This window comes from Limulus polyphemus, unplaced genomic scaffold, assembly GCF_000517525.1.
Source record: "Limulus polyphemus unplaced genomic scaffold, Limulus_polyphemus-2.1.2 Scaffold268, whole genome shotgun sequence".
Classification (NCBI taxonomy): Eukaryota; Metazoa; Arthropoda; class Merostomata; order Xiphosura; family Limulidae; genus Limulus; species Limulus polyphemus.
Window position 1 is genome coordinate 138,962 of NW_013665878.1, and position 20,391 is coordinate 159,352.

Below are 20,391 nucleotides of genomic sequence, written 5' to 3' on the forward strand. Positions count from 1 at the left end.
ATAGTGTAAACTATTGCCGGTGAGTAGTAAAGAGGGGATAGTGTAAACTATTGCCGGTGAGTAGTAAAGAGGGGATAGTGTAAACTATTGCCGGTGAGTAGTAAAGAGGGGATAGTGTAAACTATTGCCGGTGAGTAGTAAAGTATTAACAATGCAAAGTAAGAATGTAAATAGTAAGCAGTCCAAAATAATGACAGTTGATGGCAAAGTGTAAACTATGCAAGATAAGGACAGTTAATATTAAATAAAGAGTAAACAATCAAAATAAGTACAGTCAGTATGAAAGAGTAAATAATGTAAAATAAGCAAAGTGGTTAATAAAATATAAACAATGCAAAATAAGGGTGGATAATAAAGAATAAATTATGCAAGATAAGGTTAGTAAATATTAGAGTAAAGAGTGCTAAGTAAGGAAAGTGGTTAGTAAAGAGTAAGTAATGCAAAGTAAGGACAGTGGGTAATAAAAAAATAAATGCAAGGTAAATAAGGACTGTGGATAGTGATAAGTAAACACTGAATTTTTATCACTTGTTATAAAGAGAGAAAATGTAAAATGAGTGCAGAAGTCAATAAAGAATAAAAAATCAGGTGAAGGCAGTGGTTAAAAGGAATTAATGGTATAAAGTAAGAATGCCCATTGAGAGAGAGGGTGCTCCATGGTATAAGCAAGACATTAAAGCATAAAATTAAATCATTTCCTAAAACTTGTAATATGAAAAAGTATTCTTTAAATATAAAAACTACAACCAAATGAAATAAATATACTTACTAATTACACAGGTTGCCAAGCTACTGGGAACAAAAGCATGTTTTATCAAAACAGAACTAATCCAGCTTTTAACAGATGAATCACTTGAGGTAAAAAGCATTTGTTCTTGAAATACTTATGTAAAATTGATAATAATTATTTGATGACAATGTGGAGATAGATCATAATGTCAAGCTAGAAGTCTGCTAAATAGATTTATATATATATCAAACACCATGTCTAAAACTGCAAAGGATTCTTTACCCTGTTTTTATAGTAAGAGCTACAATTATGTAATTCTTAATGCTTCTGTAACTTAAAGATAAAAAGTGTAACAACAATTATGGATTATTGATTAAAGAATAAATTTGAGAATTTTTGACCACAAACCTGTGTGCTTTTATTATTGGTTACTTATTTTTGACCACAAACCTGTGTGCTTTTATTATTGGTTACTTATTTTTGACCACAAACCTGTGTGCTTTTATTATTGGTTACTTATTTTTGACCACAAACCTGTGTGCTTTTAGTATTGGTTACTTATAAAATATATTCTGTATTTTATGATATTACATTTTCTTTCTTTGCCATCATAAAAGTTTTTGAGAGTCCTCAAGAACTTTTCTTAGCCTTAGGTTAACTGACTGTAACTCTTACAAGTAGTATAGTAATGATCATGGCTTAGTGGTTATTTACTAGATTGAATCCAAGGGTCCATGATTTGTCCCCCATTGCAGCAAAATTTGGGTGCAATAGATGCAATATGATAGTGACAATCAAATCCCATTTTTCAAAAAGGGTAGCCCAAGAGTTGGTAGCGGGTGCTGTTGACTAGTTGCCTTGTCTCTAATCTTTCAGTTCACAATTAATAATGGTTAACACAGAAAGCATTTGTGTAGTCTTGCATAAATACCACAAACAAGAAAATATAGAATAGCATGACCATTGTATTTATAGAATTATTTGAATTGAAATGTTTAGGTTAAATAAGTATTATTTAGTGTATGATGTTTGAATTCATATAATTTCAAAGCTAGAATGATGACATAATTCTGGAATTTTCTTGGGTGGATCTATTTGAAAAGACAGATTTTAACTGACATTTATTAATGAAGTGGATTATTGTTTTATTTTTTATATCTTCCCTAGGTTATTAAAGGTCTTGTGGTTCACTTACCAGAGACTTTGGAAGCTATAACTTCAAGTAATGAACTAAGAGATGAGAAGGTATATTGTAATAACATGATTTTATTCATGAAATACATTTAAGATATTCTCTTACAATATGTGCACATGAAAAGTTAATTAGTATGGTGTTCCTATAGATAACTTTTCTTCAAAAAAAAAGTCAGTTATTAAGTAATTTGTTTCTTATATTTGACATAACAGTTTCACAGTTAATTCTGTATTTTGTTTATAGGATGACCAAGTTTCTTTACGGGTTCTCCATCCACTGGAACCATCATTTTCAGAGATTTATGTTACTGGAGTAATGCTGTCACTTAATTTACATATAAGAGTCCTAGATAGTTTTAAGAATTTAGTATTTTTTAAATTTAAAGCCATTTGATAGAATATTAAACCTTGCAAGTAACCTCTCTGAGATGATGATTAACAGATTGAGTAAAATTTCTTGTAATGATTTATCTAGGAAAAAGAGAGTTTGGAGAATTTGGTAGAAGCTTTGTTAATCTGTGAAGAAGCAACATCTCAGACCAGTAATTGGAGACTTTATGCTGATTTCTTGTCCCAATTAGTTTGTGTGGTACAGTGTTTTCCTGGAGAACATCTCAATGATACCTTCGTTCCTCTTCTTCTCAACAGACTTCACACTGCTGTGAGTAATAGACTTGTGTATTTAGCTCTGTTGAGCACAACATTCAAAATCATAACCAAAATAATCCAATTTATATATATTTCTCTCTTCTCTTATGCTTCACTAATACTTGAATTCATCATGATTGTATTTTTCATCGTATTGTCTGTTCAGAACTGTAGGCATAATTGAGTTTGTGCAGACCTTTCTTTCGTTTTGATGTGTGCATACAAAACCATGTTAAAAGAGATAAAATTTACTATAAAAAAAAAGCATTGTCAGACATTTATCTAAGCTCATTACGTGATCAATTAACCCTATTGTAAAAGTCTTCCAAACATTGTGATAGTTCTTCCTTCATTTTTTTTTCAATGAAATTCACTTGCAAGTCTCAGCAACTCCTGGTGTTTCTGGTTTGACAATTTCTAAGCTATAGTGTATTCAGACATCAAAGAAGCAATTGGAGAATGACTGGATTATTTGGATTATCCAAAACTGCTTATTTTGATATGTGTATTTCTGAGATTATGTAGATCATTTAAGATCAGTTTTCAAGACTCTTGGCACAAATTAATTGCTAATATTTAAGAACTTTACACTAATTATTTGGTGTGTTTTTTTCCTTGAGATAATAATGACAAAATTTTAATAACAGAATGTGCTTTATTCTACCTGTTTTACTACCACTTATAAAACAAGGAATAATTGCTAACAGCATAGAATTTATTGAAAATTTCATAATCTTTGGCCTACATACATCACACCAATTTTTGTGACAGGAATACCAGATTTTTAATATGTAACTTGCTTTATATATATAATTTTGTATGTGCAGTGTTTTCTTTTTTATTATTAAAATGTTACTGGTGTTCTTGGATGGTTAGCATTATTGAAGTCACATTACTATCAAGCAAAATCTATCCAAATCTTTTTTATCCATTAGAGACCCATACCTTGTCGGCTAGCTGCAGCATATACGCTGTTGGTGATAGTTCGAAACATTCCTTTGCTTGATCGACGGGTGTCTATCATTGAACGATTAACAGTAGGTGTGTAATAGATACTAGAAAAACCTGGCTAAGTTCTCTTAATGTCTTTAGCTACTTAGGAGACACTGACGATACATATAAGATGTTTACATCCTTTATTATATTGGTTGAAAATGTTTGTTTTTTTCTTTTCTGATGTTCTCTGTACAGATATACATTATTTAATTTTGTACTTTGTTTAGTGTTGATGGCATAATCTCTTTCTTAAAACTTATCTTTGCTAAATGGATTATATACATTAAAAAGAATGGAAGTTTATATTTTAATAATATCCACATATTGACACATCATCGCGTACTGTGTAAATTTTGAATTTGTTTAACGATTTGTAATTTTGACAAGTAGTTACTATTGGGTGAAGACAACTCGTATTAAAATCAATGCACTAATTTGTCTAAGGCGTATAAACTAAACATGAAATGCAATCTAGGTCAAAAAAAGGTTTTGGAATGTTTCATATTAGAAAGCAAAACTGAAAAAAAAAAAAGTAAGACCAAGCAAAAAATCTAAAGTTTAATTGGTTTACATGTTGTTGTTTTTTTCCTCTGACAATTGATGAAACAATGCTCTTGTTTTAATATTGAGTTGTCTGCATCTGCTTGTATTACTTTTTTCTTATTATTATTTTAAATTTAAATGTGATTTGTTTTGTTTCCTCTTCCTAATTTACTGAACATTTTCTTTAACTTTTTTGTTGTTTATTTATAGATCTTTCAATTTCTCTCTTTGTTCCAAATGTCTAAAACTATAGGTGTTATAACCATGTATATTACTATTTATACAATATTCTGTAACTTTACTTGAAACAGATCATTACAGATCATGTTTAAAATAAATAATTTATTCTTGCTTGAATCTTCTCTTTACCAAATTAATTTATTTTAGATCTGTGTCATGGAAGAAGTTGTCACAGCAGAATGCTGTTTATATCAGTTTGCCAGCTAGTCATGGAACTCTTCTCTAAAACGTTTTTTAAACAGCATTTCTTTCGACCGCTTTTAGAGCTGGCATGTAAGTACCAACAGGACTGACCAACCTTCTCACTTGTTTTCAAAACCCTATTTAAACTGCATTTCTTTTCACCACTTTTAGGGCTGAGTACCATCATTATAATACCATGCAAGTGCCAGCAGCAATGAATGAATATTCTCTCTTGGTGCTAAGACTTTCTTTAAACAGTAATTAATCTGTATATTTTTAATAAGGGCTAGCAATGCTTGTAAAATTTTGTAATCTGTTGCTAAATTCTTATTTCCATGTTATTTCTTGTGGCCAGTCAGACCTATTATGTTATTAGTATTATCTGTTCATTCCTTTTGTAAATGGTAATGTTTCCCTTTCATTACCTCTATAAACAGATATGTATCTTATTAATATAATTCACCTGAAAACGTGATTTGCTTGAATGAAATGTGCATTGTTCCTTTTGTAATGTTGGTTAGTCAAGCCAAAGTAACAGTATTTCCTTTATTTACAATGTGGCCAAGTTAATCACAAAACTAATAAATACATCCTTCTACTAATACGACTTAATTTTTGTTTCTCTCTTTTTAACATTTTTAAGTAGTGGCTTAATTTAAGTTTATGTAACTCATTCTGAAGTTGGCGACATCTTTAAATTTGACAGTCGTTTGATAATACAAAATAGCTTTGGATTTAGAATTTTTACACGCTGATACCTTTAATATAATTTATATAGTTTTCTCAAGCATAGTATTAATATTCCTTATTTTAACAGGTGATTCTGTTCCAAACATTCGACTGCGACTCTGCTCAGTTTTACCTCAGTTAAAATCCCTTATAATGATCCCAGTAGACAGTCCTCTGCTCCAAGAGCTGGAGTCATGTGTGAGTAGACTGATGACTAATGAAAAGGATAGGGATGTAACAGCAGCTGTGGGTCTTGTGAGTTTTCACTACTTTGTTTATTACTTATGAAGTGTTTTTGTTTCATATATAGTAGACAGTTTTAATTTAAAAGTACTTACAATAATCCTAACCTACTAAAGACATTTACTTTTGAACAATGGTGATAATTTTTGTAGTAATCAAAACACACAGTAGTGTGTCATGCAGCCAAAACAACCTGCAGGACACACTGTGTGTTATTAAAAGGAGTGATAGTTTAGCAATTTTCCAAACTAACTCACATTTTCAGTGGATGTGCTCTATTGGACCCTTACTTCACGTACCAAATTTCAATGCAAAACATTAAGAAATACACAAGATATAAATCTCCAATTTTGATTGAATTTTTTCCTGTTTATTTCTTCACACTGAAAGAACAGAAACTTTATTTGATCTATATAAAAACAAAAAAATGCACATAAGTTTCAAGGTATTTTTTTTTTTTTTCAAATTTGGTACACTGATAGATCTTTAATAGCTACAGTTAGGTGTCAAATCTGTTCTAACTATAAACCACATGTGCAAAGTTATTCAACAAAACTGCTCAATATTGATCAAAATTTTTGTGCATGCCTACACAAAAAGTCACGTAAGCTGTCAGTCTGAAATTTTTACTGCAGCTTCATCTTAGAGTAAAGATGGACAGTTTTTAGATTTTTGTCATTTGAATTAAAGACAGCTGATTTAGAATAGCAAACAACTATAGGGTGAAAGTACATGCAGATACACAAGTGTTGGTTAGGCCAAGCAAACTAGATTAGCAGTTTCTAGCTAAAGTTTTCAAAACAATCATACAGGTGGATGGTTATTATTGAACTTTTAAGCACATATGCACTAAATGTTATGAAATTCTTCTAATCAAAGAGCATTTAGCATCAAGTGATATTAGCTTAAGCAATCAGTGTAAATAATGATGCGTGATTCAGCTGCACCAAGTGCATGTGGGTGATGGGTGTTAATCCAGTTTCCATGGAATTACTGTAAAAGAAGTTATTAACACTGTTTTAGAGAGGAAAACTACCACCATATATTTTAAAGGATCTGGTTGGTTGTGTGAAGTATAGGTTGGTTCTGAATAATAGGGTTGTAATCCTAAAGCTAATGTTGGATACCGTCGAGAGTCAGTTTCTTACTTACTGTGGTTTGTTGGTGTGTATTGACATAAAGTCATTATATCTAATCAAAAACACATAAGGTGTGAAAAAAAGGTGGGCCAAAAAAAAAAAGGGTTGAATTTGAAACTTCAAGGAATGAAATGAAAATTGGTGACCAAACTGTAAGCTACACTTATAATATTGATAAAAATTTTACAGCAAATATTCATTCATTAGTTAGCTAGGCCACATATTTTGTTTTACCCACTATCATGGCCCAAGTTGAACAAAAAATGGCCTAGCTAACTAATGAATGAATATTTGCTGTAAAATACTTATCAGTACCATAAGTGTAGCTACCAGTTTGGCCGACAATTTTAATTTCATTCTTAAGTCACACACTTAATATTTCTTGGCTGTATTTTTTTTTTCTTCTCATCTAAGGTGTTTTTGTTTAGATTTCTGGATAAACTGAGTACTTGATCTTGGAGTATATGTATGCAATTGTTTTTCTCATATGTGAAAATAAGATTACTTAAGCAGTATCATGTTTTTTTGAAGATTTAATGCTTTCCAGTCAAGTGGTTGGTATACTGCCACCATTAACCATGCATTAATAAAAATTAATAATTCATCAAAGTTACTATACCAGGAACACAGACAGTTAGAATATGTGACATGTAACTGTGGGACCTTTTGTACTATTATTTTTTTCAATTAATTTATGATTTACAATCAATTAAAAACATTACGTGATATAACCATGTACCATTATGCATGACCCATGCAATGATTCACTTAAAAGCTACTTGTTTTATGTATACTATAGTAGGCCTAATGACACAATTCACTAAGCCACTTTGTTAAAATAAGTGGTGCAATAAAAGAAATCATTAAAACTAATACAAATAGATGTTATTTATCTTACTGTATTTTATACATAAAAATTGTCTGTGTCTTTATTTTTGTAATATTTATATTTGTGTTCATGTTAAAAATATGCTTCATTCTTTACCCAAGACTTGAAATATGATGCGAGCATTCACGTTGGCCTTGTGTTACTAAACTTACGAGTTCTTTTAAACAAAAAATTAACTGCCATGGTAATTACTTCAGGTAAATGTATGACAAAACCGTGATTAATCTTGAAACATGGTAAAACATTTCACAAATTTACAATCTACTGTGATTACACAAGGAAGGAAAAGAGCCCTATGGCAAATAAGTCGCAAGAAAGAAAATCATCCTATGTTTCAGATGATATATTTACAGTTATGTGAGATTCAGAAACTTAGAACTTGTAAAACAAAATATATGGATGGTTGATTTACTGTTCTTGGCATCACCAACTTCAAAATTTCACCATCTTCAAAATATTTGAGCTAAAAGTAATCCTCAAACCAGTGCAAAGTTTACAGATTTGTGGCTTAGTTTCAACCACTTTTAAGTTATATTTGTGCAGGTGAGAAATTTAAATGTTGGCAATTCTTTTTTTTTTTTTATACTTCATTCAAAATAAATTTCAATAAAACTTGCATCAAAAGAAAATTTAATTTCAGCATTTCAGTGATAATTTTGTTTTGTATGTAATATGAAAGGATATATCTCTGATAATTTTTCAAAACTTGATGGCATCATTTTGTCCTTGTAAAAACCTGAAGTACTTGGCTGGAAAGGGTTATATATATCTAGGTAGGCTTATCAAAGAAAAAAAAGAGGAGGAGCATAACATAAAATATTAAACTTGACAAACAATAAACTAATCTAAAAATAAAAGGCAAAACTACCTATTAAAAGAAAAGTAAAATGTAAAATATTAAATACAAAAAATAATAACTTTCTATAGGCTTTGGCTGTCAGAGAATAATCAAGTAACTGAAAGACAGCATCTGTAAGTATTGGAAAAATTAATATATATGAGTGGTTCCATGGCAGAGAAATGCACTTGTATGTAGTAAAGGAAGAGCAGAAATTGAATAACTTAATGAACTGAAATTTTTATTGTTGTTTTTTTTTAATCATAGTTGTGAGCAAGGCATTTTCTATAAATTTGTTTTAATGTAAAATAATGAAAAGAAATTAAGCATTCCAAGTCATAACTACAAAATTATTCTTTGTTACTAAATAAGGAGTGGACTCTGAGGTTTGATAGTCATATGATTGTATGACATGTTTTCTAATACTAATCTGTGCTTCAAAATATAATATGTCTGTAATAATATTCATGAATAGTATTGACAAAAATTTACATTCTGTTTTTCTGATTTGAAATTACGTTGTCAATTTTCAGGCTATTGAAGAATTGGACAAAATTGAGGTATCTATGGAACCAGTAAGTAATCATATAATGGTTCTTCTTTCTTTTAATGATAAACTATCCCAAAGAGAATATTTTTAAGTATACCTTCAAAACATTTTTATAAATGAAATCTTAAATGTTATTTCAAAATACTTAAGTATTTATGATAGTTTGTTAACTCGTTCAACATGGGCTCGGTCCAAGGCACTGACCACGTGACAATTTTTACTTGTATATAGCTTTAATATTACAACTTTTAATACAGTATGTATACTTTAACAAAATTTAGCAGAATTTTAGTAAACATTACATTTCGTTTGTACAAAAAAATCAGTTTTTTTTTTTTTAATGAAGTATTTTTGCTAACAATTTGTTTGTGAATGAATCGAATATTTTTTTACTACTGCAAGAACAAAGTGATTTTTATGTAAAGATTAAAAATATTTCTCATGTCTCAAAATCTCAACCTTCTATTTTTGTAATCACTTTAACCTCCTTAGTAAATATGAAACTTTTTTTATCGTAAAACTTTATATTTCATCTGTTATTACCTCTACCCTAACAGTATATTTTATTCTTCGGCCATTAGACAAATCATCAAAGTATAATGAAAAGAGTTGTAAAATCAGAAATAAAATGAGCAGCTTTGCCCTGTTTTCTTGATTATTATTCATAAGATTTTAAAGAACTTCTCTTGAGAGTTTCAACTGCTAAGCATTTCACATTTATTTTCTATGTGTATTTACTGTCTACGACTGAAGTAGAAATCCGCTGAATATAAAGCAATAAATCGCCGATTGTGTCAGTGTGCTGTTTACATGACACTGTAATACGATACCTTTGAAAGCAACAAAGCACGTGCAAAGGGATAGCCAACTTGACCCCTTAAAAGCTACAAGAATGAAGAAAATATATTTCAAAAAACAAAGATTTCGAGTACTTACGGTGGTTACAAGACTTTGTGCACGAGCGCCGCACGTGTTTAGCCTCACCGTAAGCCTCGTTTATTCTTCCGAATGGAGGGTGTAGAGTTATTAATTTTTTATGCTTCAAATTTGCATATAAACTAATATAAAAAAAAAATCAATTTACTATATTAGTGCACCCAAAACACCTGTAATTTATTTGGGTGTCTAAACAAGCTTTATGCGAGTTTTAAAAAATCTCGTTTCTCTTCAGAGCAACAACATGGTCATCACACTTCAACAGTTTAGGTAAAATTACGATTTTTTCTCCTTTGAGCTATTTACAAACGGCTATAAGACTTACGTACACAAGTACCGCTCTTTCTATTGGTTATAAACTCTTAGAAAAATGAAAGTAGGTGGGACTAGACAAGAGGGTTAAAGAGCATCATGTACCCAGATTTCTTTCTTTTTATTAGTATCTTCTGACATGGTTACCTCCTGAACTAAATATATGAACAGATCTTCTGTAAAATCATGTAACATTTACATAAATTTGAAGACTTTAAACCATTTCATTCAGTAGGGTGTGGATTGCTTAGAATGAAACAGCAAACGTGTTTACAAGACACAGCATACTAGGAAAAAAAGCTTAAATTTAGCAACTTTTAAGAATCTTATGCTATCTCTATCAAATTTGCACTCTCTCAAAGTGGAAAACAAAAATCTCATGATATGTACTATATCTTGTTCAAAGTTGTTAATGTTTAATCTAGAGATTGTGTTTATTTAAATGCATTATGAAAAACTTCCTGTTATGTTTAAACAGGGTTCTCAGCGATCTTCATTTGCTGAACCAGAGGTTGATTTTGAAGATTTAAGAAAAGAAGAAGAAGAAAGGAAGTTGTTAGAACTTGTAAGTTCTGCTTTTACTCTGATAATACTATAAGAAAGATGTTTAAAAAGTAGATTGTTTTTAAGTGTTTTGCAAACTATCAAATAAAAGTTGCTGTATATGCAAAATCCCAGTTCTGATTTTGTAGAAGTAGTTTTAATATACTGATTTATTGAAGATAAGATAAAGATTTTAATCAATATTTGTTAATCAGTAATTTGAGAAAGATTTGTCTTATAATAATTTGATTAGTGTCTTAAAGAATGAATAACAAATCTTATCTATTTGGTTTATCTACAGGAAGATAAACTTAGAAAAGAGTTCAAAACTAAACAGTGCAAGTCTGATTCAAAGTCCTGTCCTGGAAGTTTGACCAGGAGAGGAAAAATTCCTGTTAGAAAAGGTATTTCACTGGGTATTTACTTACTTAAAAATAACTTGTTGTGGAGTGTGGGTTATCCCTGTGGTAGAACTTTGGATTCTGCAGCTGGTGAGCTAGCTTTGAATCCACATGTGTGTGTGTATATTATAAGAGTGACAGTCAATCCCTTTACATGGGTGGTAGTGTACTGTTGACTAGTAACCTTTCCTCTATTCAGTATTTCAAAAGTATGAAAAGTGGCATATATAACTTTGCTGTAAAATATAATACAACTTGTTATAAAAAATATATTATTTGACTACAAAGAGCCTTTAATAAAAAATATTAAATAAAATATTCTTTTTTTTCAAACTTTTCTTTTAAGAGCTTTATTTATGAAAGTGTTGTTCAGAAACAATGATAGTCTTACAAATAACTACAACTGCTTTATTCATAACATTTTAAATAGATGGCTACAATTTCAACTTTGGTATAATTAGTATAGTTTTTTTACAGAGAACTTTTTAATATTATTGATTTTTATTATCCAAAAACACACTAGCAATTTGAGTAAACTATCTTGTACTATGATTTATCAAGGCAGCTTATTAAACTTTAATGAGTAACTCAATAAGGTTAGCTCCCCATTGGCACAGCGGTATGTCTGTGGACTTACGATGCTAGAAACCGGGTTTCGATACAGATAGCCCGTTATGTAGCTTTGTGCTTAATTCCAAACAAACAAACAATAAGGTTACTTCTTATGAAGGCACATCACTACAACAATACAAATGTTTATTGCAACTCGTTTGAATACAATAGTAATTGTTATACAATCATGATAAAAATCAAAGGGCTTATTTTTTGTTTTATCTGTCTCTGAATCAATACCAACAATTTAAAGAAAATGATATAAGAGCAGTATTTTACTTTTACACAGAAATTTTTTTTGTTCCCAGAAGTAATATTAACACACTTGATGTGAGTGGGAGGATATCTAGTAATTAACACTTAATAGAAGTGGCTTTACATCTTTACAGTTAATGAAATTTAACCCTTTGACAACCATGTATTCTCTAAACTTTTTTTTGTGTGCATGTCATGAGGTTTTACTGAATTACATTAAACATTTTGACATACCAATATTACACTTGTAGAAAAAATCAGTTTTTTTTTATATTTTTTTGTTTAGATAAACCTTCATCTAGAAGTTCAAATGTTAGAGAAGAAAATGAAAGTCAACAGCTAAGGTCCTACAGATCACTTTCCCCACCCAGAGCTACTGTTTCTGCTCCTTCTAGCCCAATAGCAGCCAGAGCAAAAAGAAGTATGTGATTCAATCTGCCCATTTTTAATACATTTTATAGGTGATACAGTTTATAATCTCTTTATTATTAATTTAGTTTTTATTTTTAGCGGATGATACAATGTCCCAGGTTTTTAATACACATAATACTGAGATGTGACTTGTAGTTTAATCTTGTTTTTTGTGTGCTCATTTACCAAAATCAATCAGTACTGTAAAGTTTTGTTTAATATAATATTTTTGCATTAATTGTTATCCTCCAAAGAATGTAGAAGTTTCTCATTCTCTATTCTTCAGTGCATTGCTTTTATCTTGAGATGAGCTAAATATGGCTGATGCTAATAAACAATGGTTCATCACAGTTAATTAATTATCATTTGATAGAAGTGGCTTTATATGTATGCAGTTTATGAAATTTCACTTTAACCCTTTGACAGTCATGTAATCTTTAAACTACTTTACTGTCATTGTATTCTAATGAAATTAGCATTATCATGTAGTTTATAATTCAAAGTTTTATATTATTTAAGTTTTAATTCCTTTATTTCAAAAGAAACCTTGAAAAAAATACTTAAAATTCAGTGTTGTTGTAAAGTGACACACAAGCGTTCCAAGATCTTAATTTTTGGTCTCTATAACTTAAATAGTAGTACCTCTACACCTACATGAATGTCTAGGCACAAACTACATTTACTCCACTGTTTACCTGTTCTTTTTTCAAGTTCCTTCAGGTTGATCCAGGTGAACAAACAAAATAAATTATTCCATTCTTTGACAGAAGTCACACCCACCTTCTATAATTAGACCTGATATTTACAAACAACATGTACTTATTTGATGTACATGTTTATAATCAACAGAAAGAGCTTATTTTAAACTACAGTTTTCCTATGTTTATTTTAAAACTGGTGCACGTTATTTGTTGATACTTATTGTTGGTGCCTTTGTCCTCACTAGTACTTAGCATTGTTTCTGACATAGGTACATATTAGTTAAACATAGTTAAAATGTATTTAGGTTTTACTTTTATGTTTTAGTTAATTAGGGATTATTTATGTTTTAAAAGTCTTATTTGAAAGGTTTAATAACTTTTTTAACCCTAACTTCACCTTCATTCGCAAGTACAAAAACATTTTGGTGAAGACTAAAGTATCTCTGCTAATGGTACCGTATTATGACCTGGGAGCACCTGTTGATGTGTGTCAAGATAACGGTAAAGAACAGAAATGGAAAATAAAACATTAAAGATAAACTATAAATGAAAAGATAAAGAAATTATGAATGTAACCCAATGAAACATTTTAAAATTATTTGAAGATTTAAAAGGTATGTACATATTTCTATTTCTCAATTTTAAACATTTCATTTGATTTTATGTTGATGATAATATAGCTACAGTTAGTGATATGGTAGAGAAAATGAAAATAAAATAAACATTTACCTTAAAAAACTTTTGATGTTCACTTAGTAGGTTCTAGAGGTTATGAAAATAAAATGTGAAACTGTATGATAAAAAGTATTTTTATACTTAACATGAAAATCACCTTGAGTGCAAATAACTAGAAAAATTAAGTATTTTTATTTTTTGAAACTGCATGCCTTTAGAAAAGTTCTTGTCAAATTTGAAACAATTTCATTTATTAGTTTTATTTTTGGAACAAAATATGACAATAGTTAAATTATATCCCTATGATTTAAGGAGGTGATAGCTAAATGGTTAATATGGAGGATGGCACTGTTGTCACGTTCTTAAAATCAGGGTATTGATAAGGCCTTGAAATATCCTCGACCATTCCTCTGAAAGAGATGTTTAAAGGAATATTTATAGCCTGGAACCACTTAGTGAGATGTTATGCCTGCTAGGATTGAAGTCTAGTGGTCGTGCAAGTCAATCCATTTTCTCAGTGAAGGTCAACTGCACCGGCATATGTAGTTCATATAATATATGGCATTAATTGTAGCATTCTGCAAGACTTCTGAGTTTTGTATGTCTACCAAGGCTTACTCTTTTACGTATCGTAAACATTATGTTCCTATATGAAAAATGGTCTTGGACATAGTTCTAGACTCTTACTAATTGAGTATGTATCTACCTGTTATTTGGCTGTAGTGCAAAGTGCCTTGAATCTAAATTAAGGGTTTTGCCTTAAGTCTTATTAATACACTTTTCATTTCTTTGTATCTTTTCAGGCAAGCTGCATTATACTTTGCTGTGAGCAGAATGCACTTGATTGGGTGTAACTTACAGCATGTTTTTAATCCATTTATACACTAACATCTATGAGCTTCTGATCCTTTCTTAGAACAGGTACCTTATGACTAGGACAAGCTACAATCAACAGAAAACAGTTACTTGCTTGTGTTTAATCTGTTTTGTCTTTTGTCTGTACTAGTGGTTTAAAAGTTGCTTCATATTCTGTTAATGACACTTGAGATATGTAGCCAAGTCACCAAAGTCCCAGCCTTAGTAAATCCTCCAGTGACTGTCCACTCTGTAGTTCATTTCAGTGGGACATATGAGACTAGATTGATTGTTATAACAAGTGGTCCATTTCATCATGCTATGTCTACTCGGTTGTCCATTCTGTTAAGTTTTTGCAGACATAAAGTGTAATTCAGGTGAAGTTTTTAATCCAGTCTGTCATGTTTTTAAGAAATCATATTTGTTTTAGAGATTAAGCAGATGATTCAGTTTGTCATTCTTCTATAGATCAATTAAGTGATCCATTCTGTCATGGTTCTCAACTGAGTAAGTAGGTAATCAATCCTATCAGGATCAAAGAGATGATCCACCCTGTCAGGTTTTTAATAGATCAAGTAGTTGGTCCACTCTGTCAAGGTTGTTAATGGTCAAATGGGCAAGCCAGCTTATTAGGTGCTAAACAAAACAAATATGTAATTTGGTTTGTCAGCTCTCTAATAGTTAAGCAGGTATTCCAAATTGCCAGGAGTAGACATTCTACAGCCTGTGATTTTTAATGGCTCAAGTTAGGTCATTCAATCTATCAGTTGTATTAGTGATCTTCTTATAAATCCAGTGTTAAATGTTTTATTGGAGATTAGATAACTCTACGAATGTACCTGTTTTTTTTGGGTTTTTTATAGTTCTAGTAGCTTGTCTTGCACCTTACTACCATTAATAATTCCTACATATGATGTTTGGATTTTTGATATTTGTTCCTAGTAAATTTGTCCAAACCTTGGGAGTTTTGGTATTTCAACAATGTTTTATTTATCTTAAGTTTCTTTTAAAGTTTTCTGATATTTATTCTGTGAGTCCAACATTAATAGAAGAAAAAGAAAGGAGAAAATTTTTAAGATAAAAAAAATTAATTATTCGTTGATATTATTTTATTGTCATTTAAACACATTATGTAACAACTTGAAGAGAAAGCTTACAAGGTGAAGTATCACATTAAATATAAGATTTTATTCACCAACAATCATTCCAGCTCTTTTGAGAGCTCTGTCAGGTGTGTTGCTAAGACATGCATCAACAATGTAGTATACACATGATTATCGATTAAGTCTATCTACCTGTGATATGCAAGTTCACAATTTTGTAAAACAAAATGATGTTAGTGTTTCATGATGTCTGATGGTGACTTGATGTCCAAGGAGGCTGGTAGTTATTGATGTTTCTGAAGTCTAACCTTTAACGGGATTTTTATCTTTCTGACATTATTTGCCACATTCATACAACTCCATATACAACACATTTATACTTAAAGACCAGTACAATATTTTTTTTACTTTCGTTAAAATGGGTTTAAATATTTTGCTGTTTTTGAGGACAGTCTGAATTTTGTGGTTATTACACATGTGGCAGATTTTTTGGATAAAAACCCTGGTTCATTTGGTACAATGGTTGATGTAGGTTTTGAGTTTTGGATTTTTGTATATACTTAATTGTTGCATTTTCTGATAGTAGTGATTTGTTTTTGTAAGGGAAACCAGTCCATGAGATGAAAAAGGTTTGGAATCATTGTATTAATCAATAAAATAAGAACATCTTTGAATGGAAACTAAATGCACCTATCTGGTGCCTTTCTTTTATAGACCTAACATTGAAGACTGATATTCATCACAGAAGAAAGTCATCAGGCTATGATGTATGCAATCTAGTTTCAAAAGAATCAAATCTGACAGCTGAGAAAGATGTCAACCTACAAAACAACACATCAAAAGGAAGCAATCCTATCTCCTCCAATATAGGCAAGATAAAGGGAGGGGGTCAAGTCCGAACATACCCACGCACTCCTGTCCCGAGCAGAAAGGCTGTAGCTTCAGCTGTTAACAGGTGAGAATATTAAATGTAAATTTTTTTTCAGAAGTTATTTCACTTCTTTTTAACATTTTATAACCTATACAACTTTTAAATATCTGTTTTCAGAAGTCAGACTGGAACAAGAATTCCAACTCCACATCTCGGGTTGGTCAAAACTGCAGCAGGTGATCGTTGTCCTTCTCCACTGCCATCACCCACTGGTCAGCCAGGAACACTAGACAAACTCTTACCATCACTTCTTCATCCCATTGGTCAGCTAGGAGCATGGGACACATTTTGCTCTCTTCCTCAAGCCACTGAACTACTTCCAACACCAGTATTGGCAAAAAATTCTTTATCTTATGGTGCAACTGCAAGAAGTAATGTTACGAGCCAAGGAACAAAACCTTCTTTAAGTGTTTCGTCGGAATGCTTAGCTGAGAAAAGGAGTGTTACAAACCTGATTAAGAGTCCCTCATCTGACAGTATAAGTACAAGAACTATTTGTACCAGTGTGTGTGGGAACACTTCATCTAAACAGCAAAGTATAGGCAAGAAGAAAAGTATATCTGCTGTAACTTATCCTGAAGAAACGCCAGCTACCTCACTTGGTTTGTTTATAACTCGTATCTTTAATACTAAATATGATCTGTAGAAAATATCATAACAGTAGTAACTAAAACAGTAAAAGGCTTTGATAGAACATATGTATAAATCATAACAGTAGTAACTAAAACTGTAAAAGGCTTTGATAGAACATATGTATAAATCATAAATCAGTAAATAACTGATTCTTTAATACTAAATATGATCTGTAGAAAATATCATAACAGTAGTAACTAAAACAGTAAAAGGCTTTGATAGAACATGTGTATAAATCATAAATCAGTAAATAACTGTTTCAATCTAAAGTCTGTTAGTAATTCTTCCTAGTGGTAAGTTAAATTTATAAATGTTGTTTCTGAGCACTATAGCCTGAAAATTTAAAGTAGTAAAGTGAAAAATGCAGCTTAAACTTAAAAATACTAACTTGTAAATGAAAATGGTTGGAGTTTAAAAATACTTTTAGATGTTAAATAGAAGCAGTGCAAGATGGGTTCTAAGTTAAGAAAATGCTGTAATAAAAACACAAACAACTAGATAAAGATTGTGATTTTATATTTTTGAACAACAGAGTTACCCAAGAGACCTGTTACACCACATCTTAACTCGGCAACATTACCATCTGGTAGCAAAATACCAACCCCAAAGTCAATTTTCAAGTAAGTGGCATTATGAGGTCAGATATCTTTAATAAAGTTAGTTTACTTTGTCAGTTAATTGTAAATATTTTAAATAACTTTGAGTCATTTAGATTATTTTTTAATGTAAAAGTTGTATTTCTTATATTTCTAATTCTTTGTACATGTTTGAGTTGCAATGTTATGATCCTCAATTTATAAAACAAATTAACTTGGTCTTTGCTGTTGATTTAATTCTATCACTAACATGGGCATGAATTATCATCCCCACATTTTAGATCTCTGCCATGAGTTTGTAATTTTTGTTCCACCATGAAGAAAGAGTTTTTCCTTTCAAACTTCTCAGTTTTAAGAGTTTGAGATAAATACTGGAATATTAAAATAGCTTTTTTTTTGTAAATTGTATAGTGAAACTGCAGTATCTTGTAGTCCTGACAAAATTATATTAACTAATGTTTGAAATCATTTTATTGAATTTTGACAAAGGTAGTTAATGTAAGTTTTTATATGCAAGGTTATTTTTAAGTTGCTATACCATAAGCTACCACTATGTTAACTACTGTGATATGCAGCTTAGTCTCAGTTAAAAATAACTCATTGTGTTAACTATTGTGATGTGTTTTCACCTTATTTGAGCTGTTATGATTTTCTGACTTTGTTTTAAACAGTACAATCTGTATCTCTCTTTCATTGTAAATATCATAATTTGTAAGTCATTTAAATATTTTAACTTGTAGTACATCTTTGCTTTAATTATAAACCCACACGTCATTGTGAGTTAAACTTTTATTACATGTAGCTTTACTTCAGTTTACCTGCTGTAGTACATTGTAAGTACATTAGCTTTATCTTGCATTAACTAGTGTCAAAAATCAATCACTTTAACTGTTCTGATGTTTTAATTTGTAGCTCAACATATATTGCTACTTTTTTGACTTGACTCTAATAACTGAATAAATATTTTCCAGGCACAAGTCCTTCACTGGCAGCTCATGAAGATGTTGATGTCACATTGTGTAGAAATTGAATATCAGGCTTCTCACTTTAGCTGTACTGCTGGTGGTGTATGTAAATGTGTGTGTGTGTGTGTGTATATATAAATGTTAAGTGGTGTTGTGATGGGTTGTAAGATCTATCTGTAACCTTGTGGTATTTTAATATTTCTATAATGTAGTTGTCAAAGAGAGAAAACATAGTTGTTTTTAATTGTACAGTGAATTTTGTAGTAGGACCAAATGTAAAGATGTGTAGAAGAAGGTGGATGGAATAGTTCTATAAAACTTGTATAGCATCACATATATGTGATTTGTATTTACAAAACCTATTGTTCATCCTATTATTCCCATTTCACATTATTTTCATATTGTCAGTTTTGTGTTATCAGTTTTTAGTGACATATGATATGTCTGAGCAAAACTGTAATGTAGTGTTGGACATTGTTTGGACAAAATGAGATTTTACTATGTAGTAGTTTTCACGTTCATAGTAACCGTAAGTTGTTAAGGTAACCAATAAGATACATCATGTTACTCTAATCCATTTTGTGCACAAAAAAATCAAACCAGGAAGATAGAATTGTTCTTGTATAGTAATAACGTTTTAACTATGTTACATAATTGTGTTAATACAACCATATTAGTAGTTTTTTAGTAGTTCAACAGATTTAAACATTCTGTATTTAAAGGCATTGTAGTAACATTACCTTTTTGGCTAACGTTAGATATCCTATCAAAATTCAGTTTTTTTCTTCTTCTCATTAATTTTGTTTTGAAAGGTAGTTGTATTTGTATGTGTAATTTTTCATATTATGTAGTTATTGTAGAGTAACAGTATGTGTGTTTGTGTGTGTGTGTGTGTGTGTGTGTGTAGATTCAAGATAAATATGTTTGCAGAAATAGTAGGTTTCATCACTAGCCTAAAGTTTAACCAAGAAAGATATATTTAAAGAAAAGTATACAAGATGGTTAACTTGGTTGGCCAATATTAGGCATAACTACTGAAGTTTGTAATATTCAAGGATACATTTTTGCATAAAATGTTCGTGATACATTTTTGTAAGATTGTCTTTTAAAAGTTGATCAGAAGTTATTGAAAAGTAAGTGGTGATTTATTTAGTGAAGATATCGGTTTTCTTCACTGTTTCTGATGTGCTTGGTAAAGATTAGCTGCAATTGATAGTTGTGTATATAACACAAAATTAATTGAAAGTTGTGTGCAAAGTCAGTACTCTCTCTCTCTCTCTGTGACATAAATTATCATAACTTTTACTATAAAGTCAAATACTAAGTACATAGGATGTATATCCCCTGCCATTCATAGGATGTATATCCTCTGCCATTCAAGTGAATTTTACTTGATTTTCTGTCTTTCTTTCTTTCTTCAGATATTGTTAAAGTTCCTTTTTTATACATATAGGCTCCTCCTGTCACAGAAAACATAAGTAAATACTACCTGTCTCTAAATGCTGTAATGTGTGTTGTTTTTGTCTTACAAAGGTTTTGG

At 30.5% G+C, this 20,391-nt stretch overlaps 1 protein-coding gene across 3 annotated transcripts in view; it reads left to right on the plus strand.

Annotated features, from left to right (window-relative positions):
• The window catches only part of LOC106456883 (serine/threonine-protein phosphatase 4 regulatory subunit 4-like), a 54,602-nt gene extending 34,217 nt beyond the window's left edge, over positions 1–20,385 (plus strand). For all 3 annotated transcript variants that reach the window (XM_013916252.2, XM_022382670.1, XM_022382671.1), the window contains 14 exons: positions 781–858; positions 1,898–1,975; positions 2,400–2,585; positions 3,508–3,613; positions 4,499–4,624; positions 5,352–5,518; positions 8,906–8,947; positions 10,649–10,735; positions 11,015–11,117; positions 12,268–12,402; positions 16,441–16,681; positions 16,775–17,259; positions 17,823–17,910; positions 18,858–20,385. In XM_013916252.2, the coding sequence (XP_013771706.2) occupies positions 781–858; positions 1,898–1,975; positions 2,400–2,585; positions 3,508–3,613; positions 4,499–4,624; positions 5,352–5,518; positions 8,906–8,947; positions 10,649–10,735; positions 11,015–11,117; positions 12,268–12,402; positions 16,441–16,681; positions 16,775–17,259; positions 17,823–17,910; positions 18,858–18,885 (1,950 nt within the window). In that variant the 3' untranslated portion in view covers positions 18,886–20,385. The remainder of the gene's footprint in view (positions 1–780; positions 859–1,897; positions 1,976–2,399; positions 2,586–3,507; positions 3,614–4,498; positions 4,625–5,351; positions 5,519–8,905; positions 8,948–10,648; positions 10,736–11,014; positions 11,118–12,267; positions 12,403–16,440; positions 16,682–16,774; positions 17,260–17,822; positions 17,911–18,857) is intronic.
• Positions 20,386–20,391: the final 6 nt, after the last annotated feature.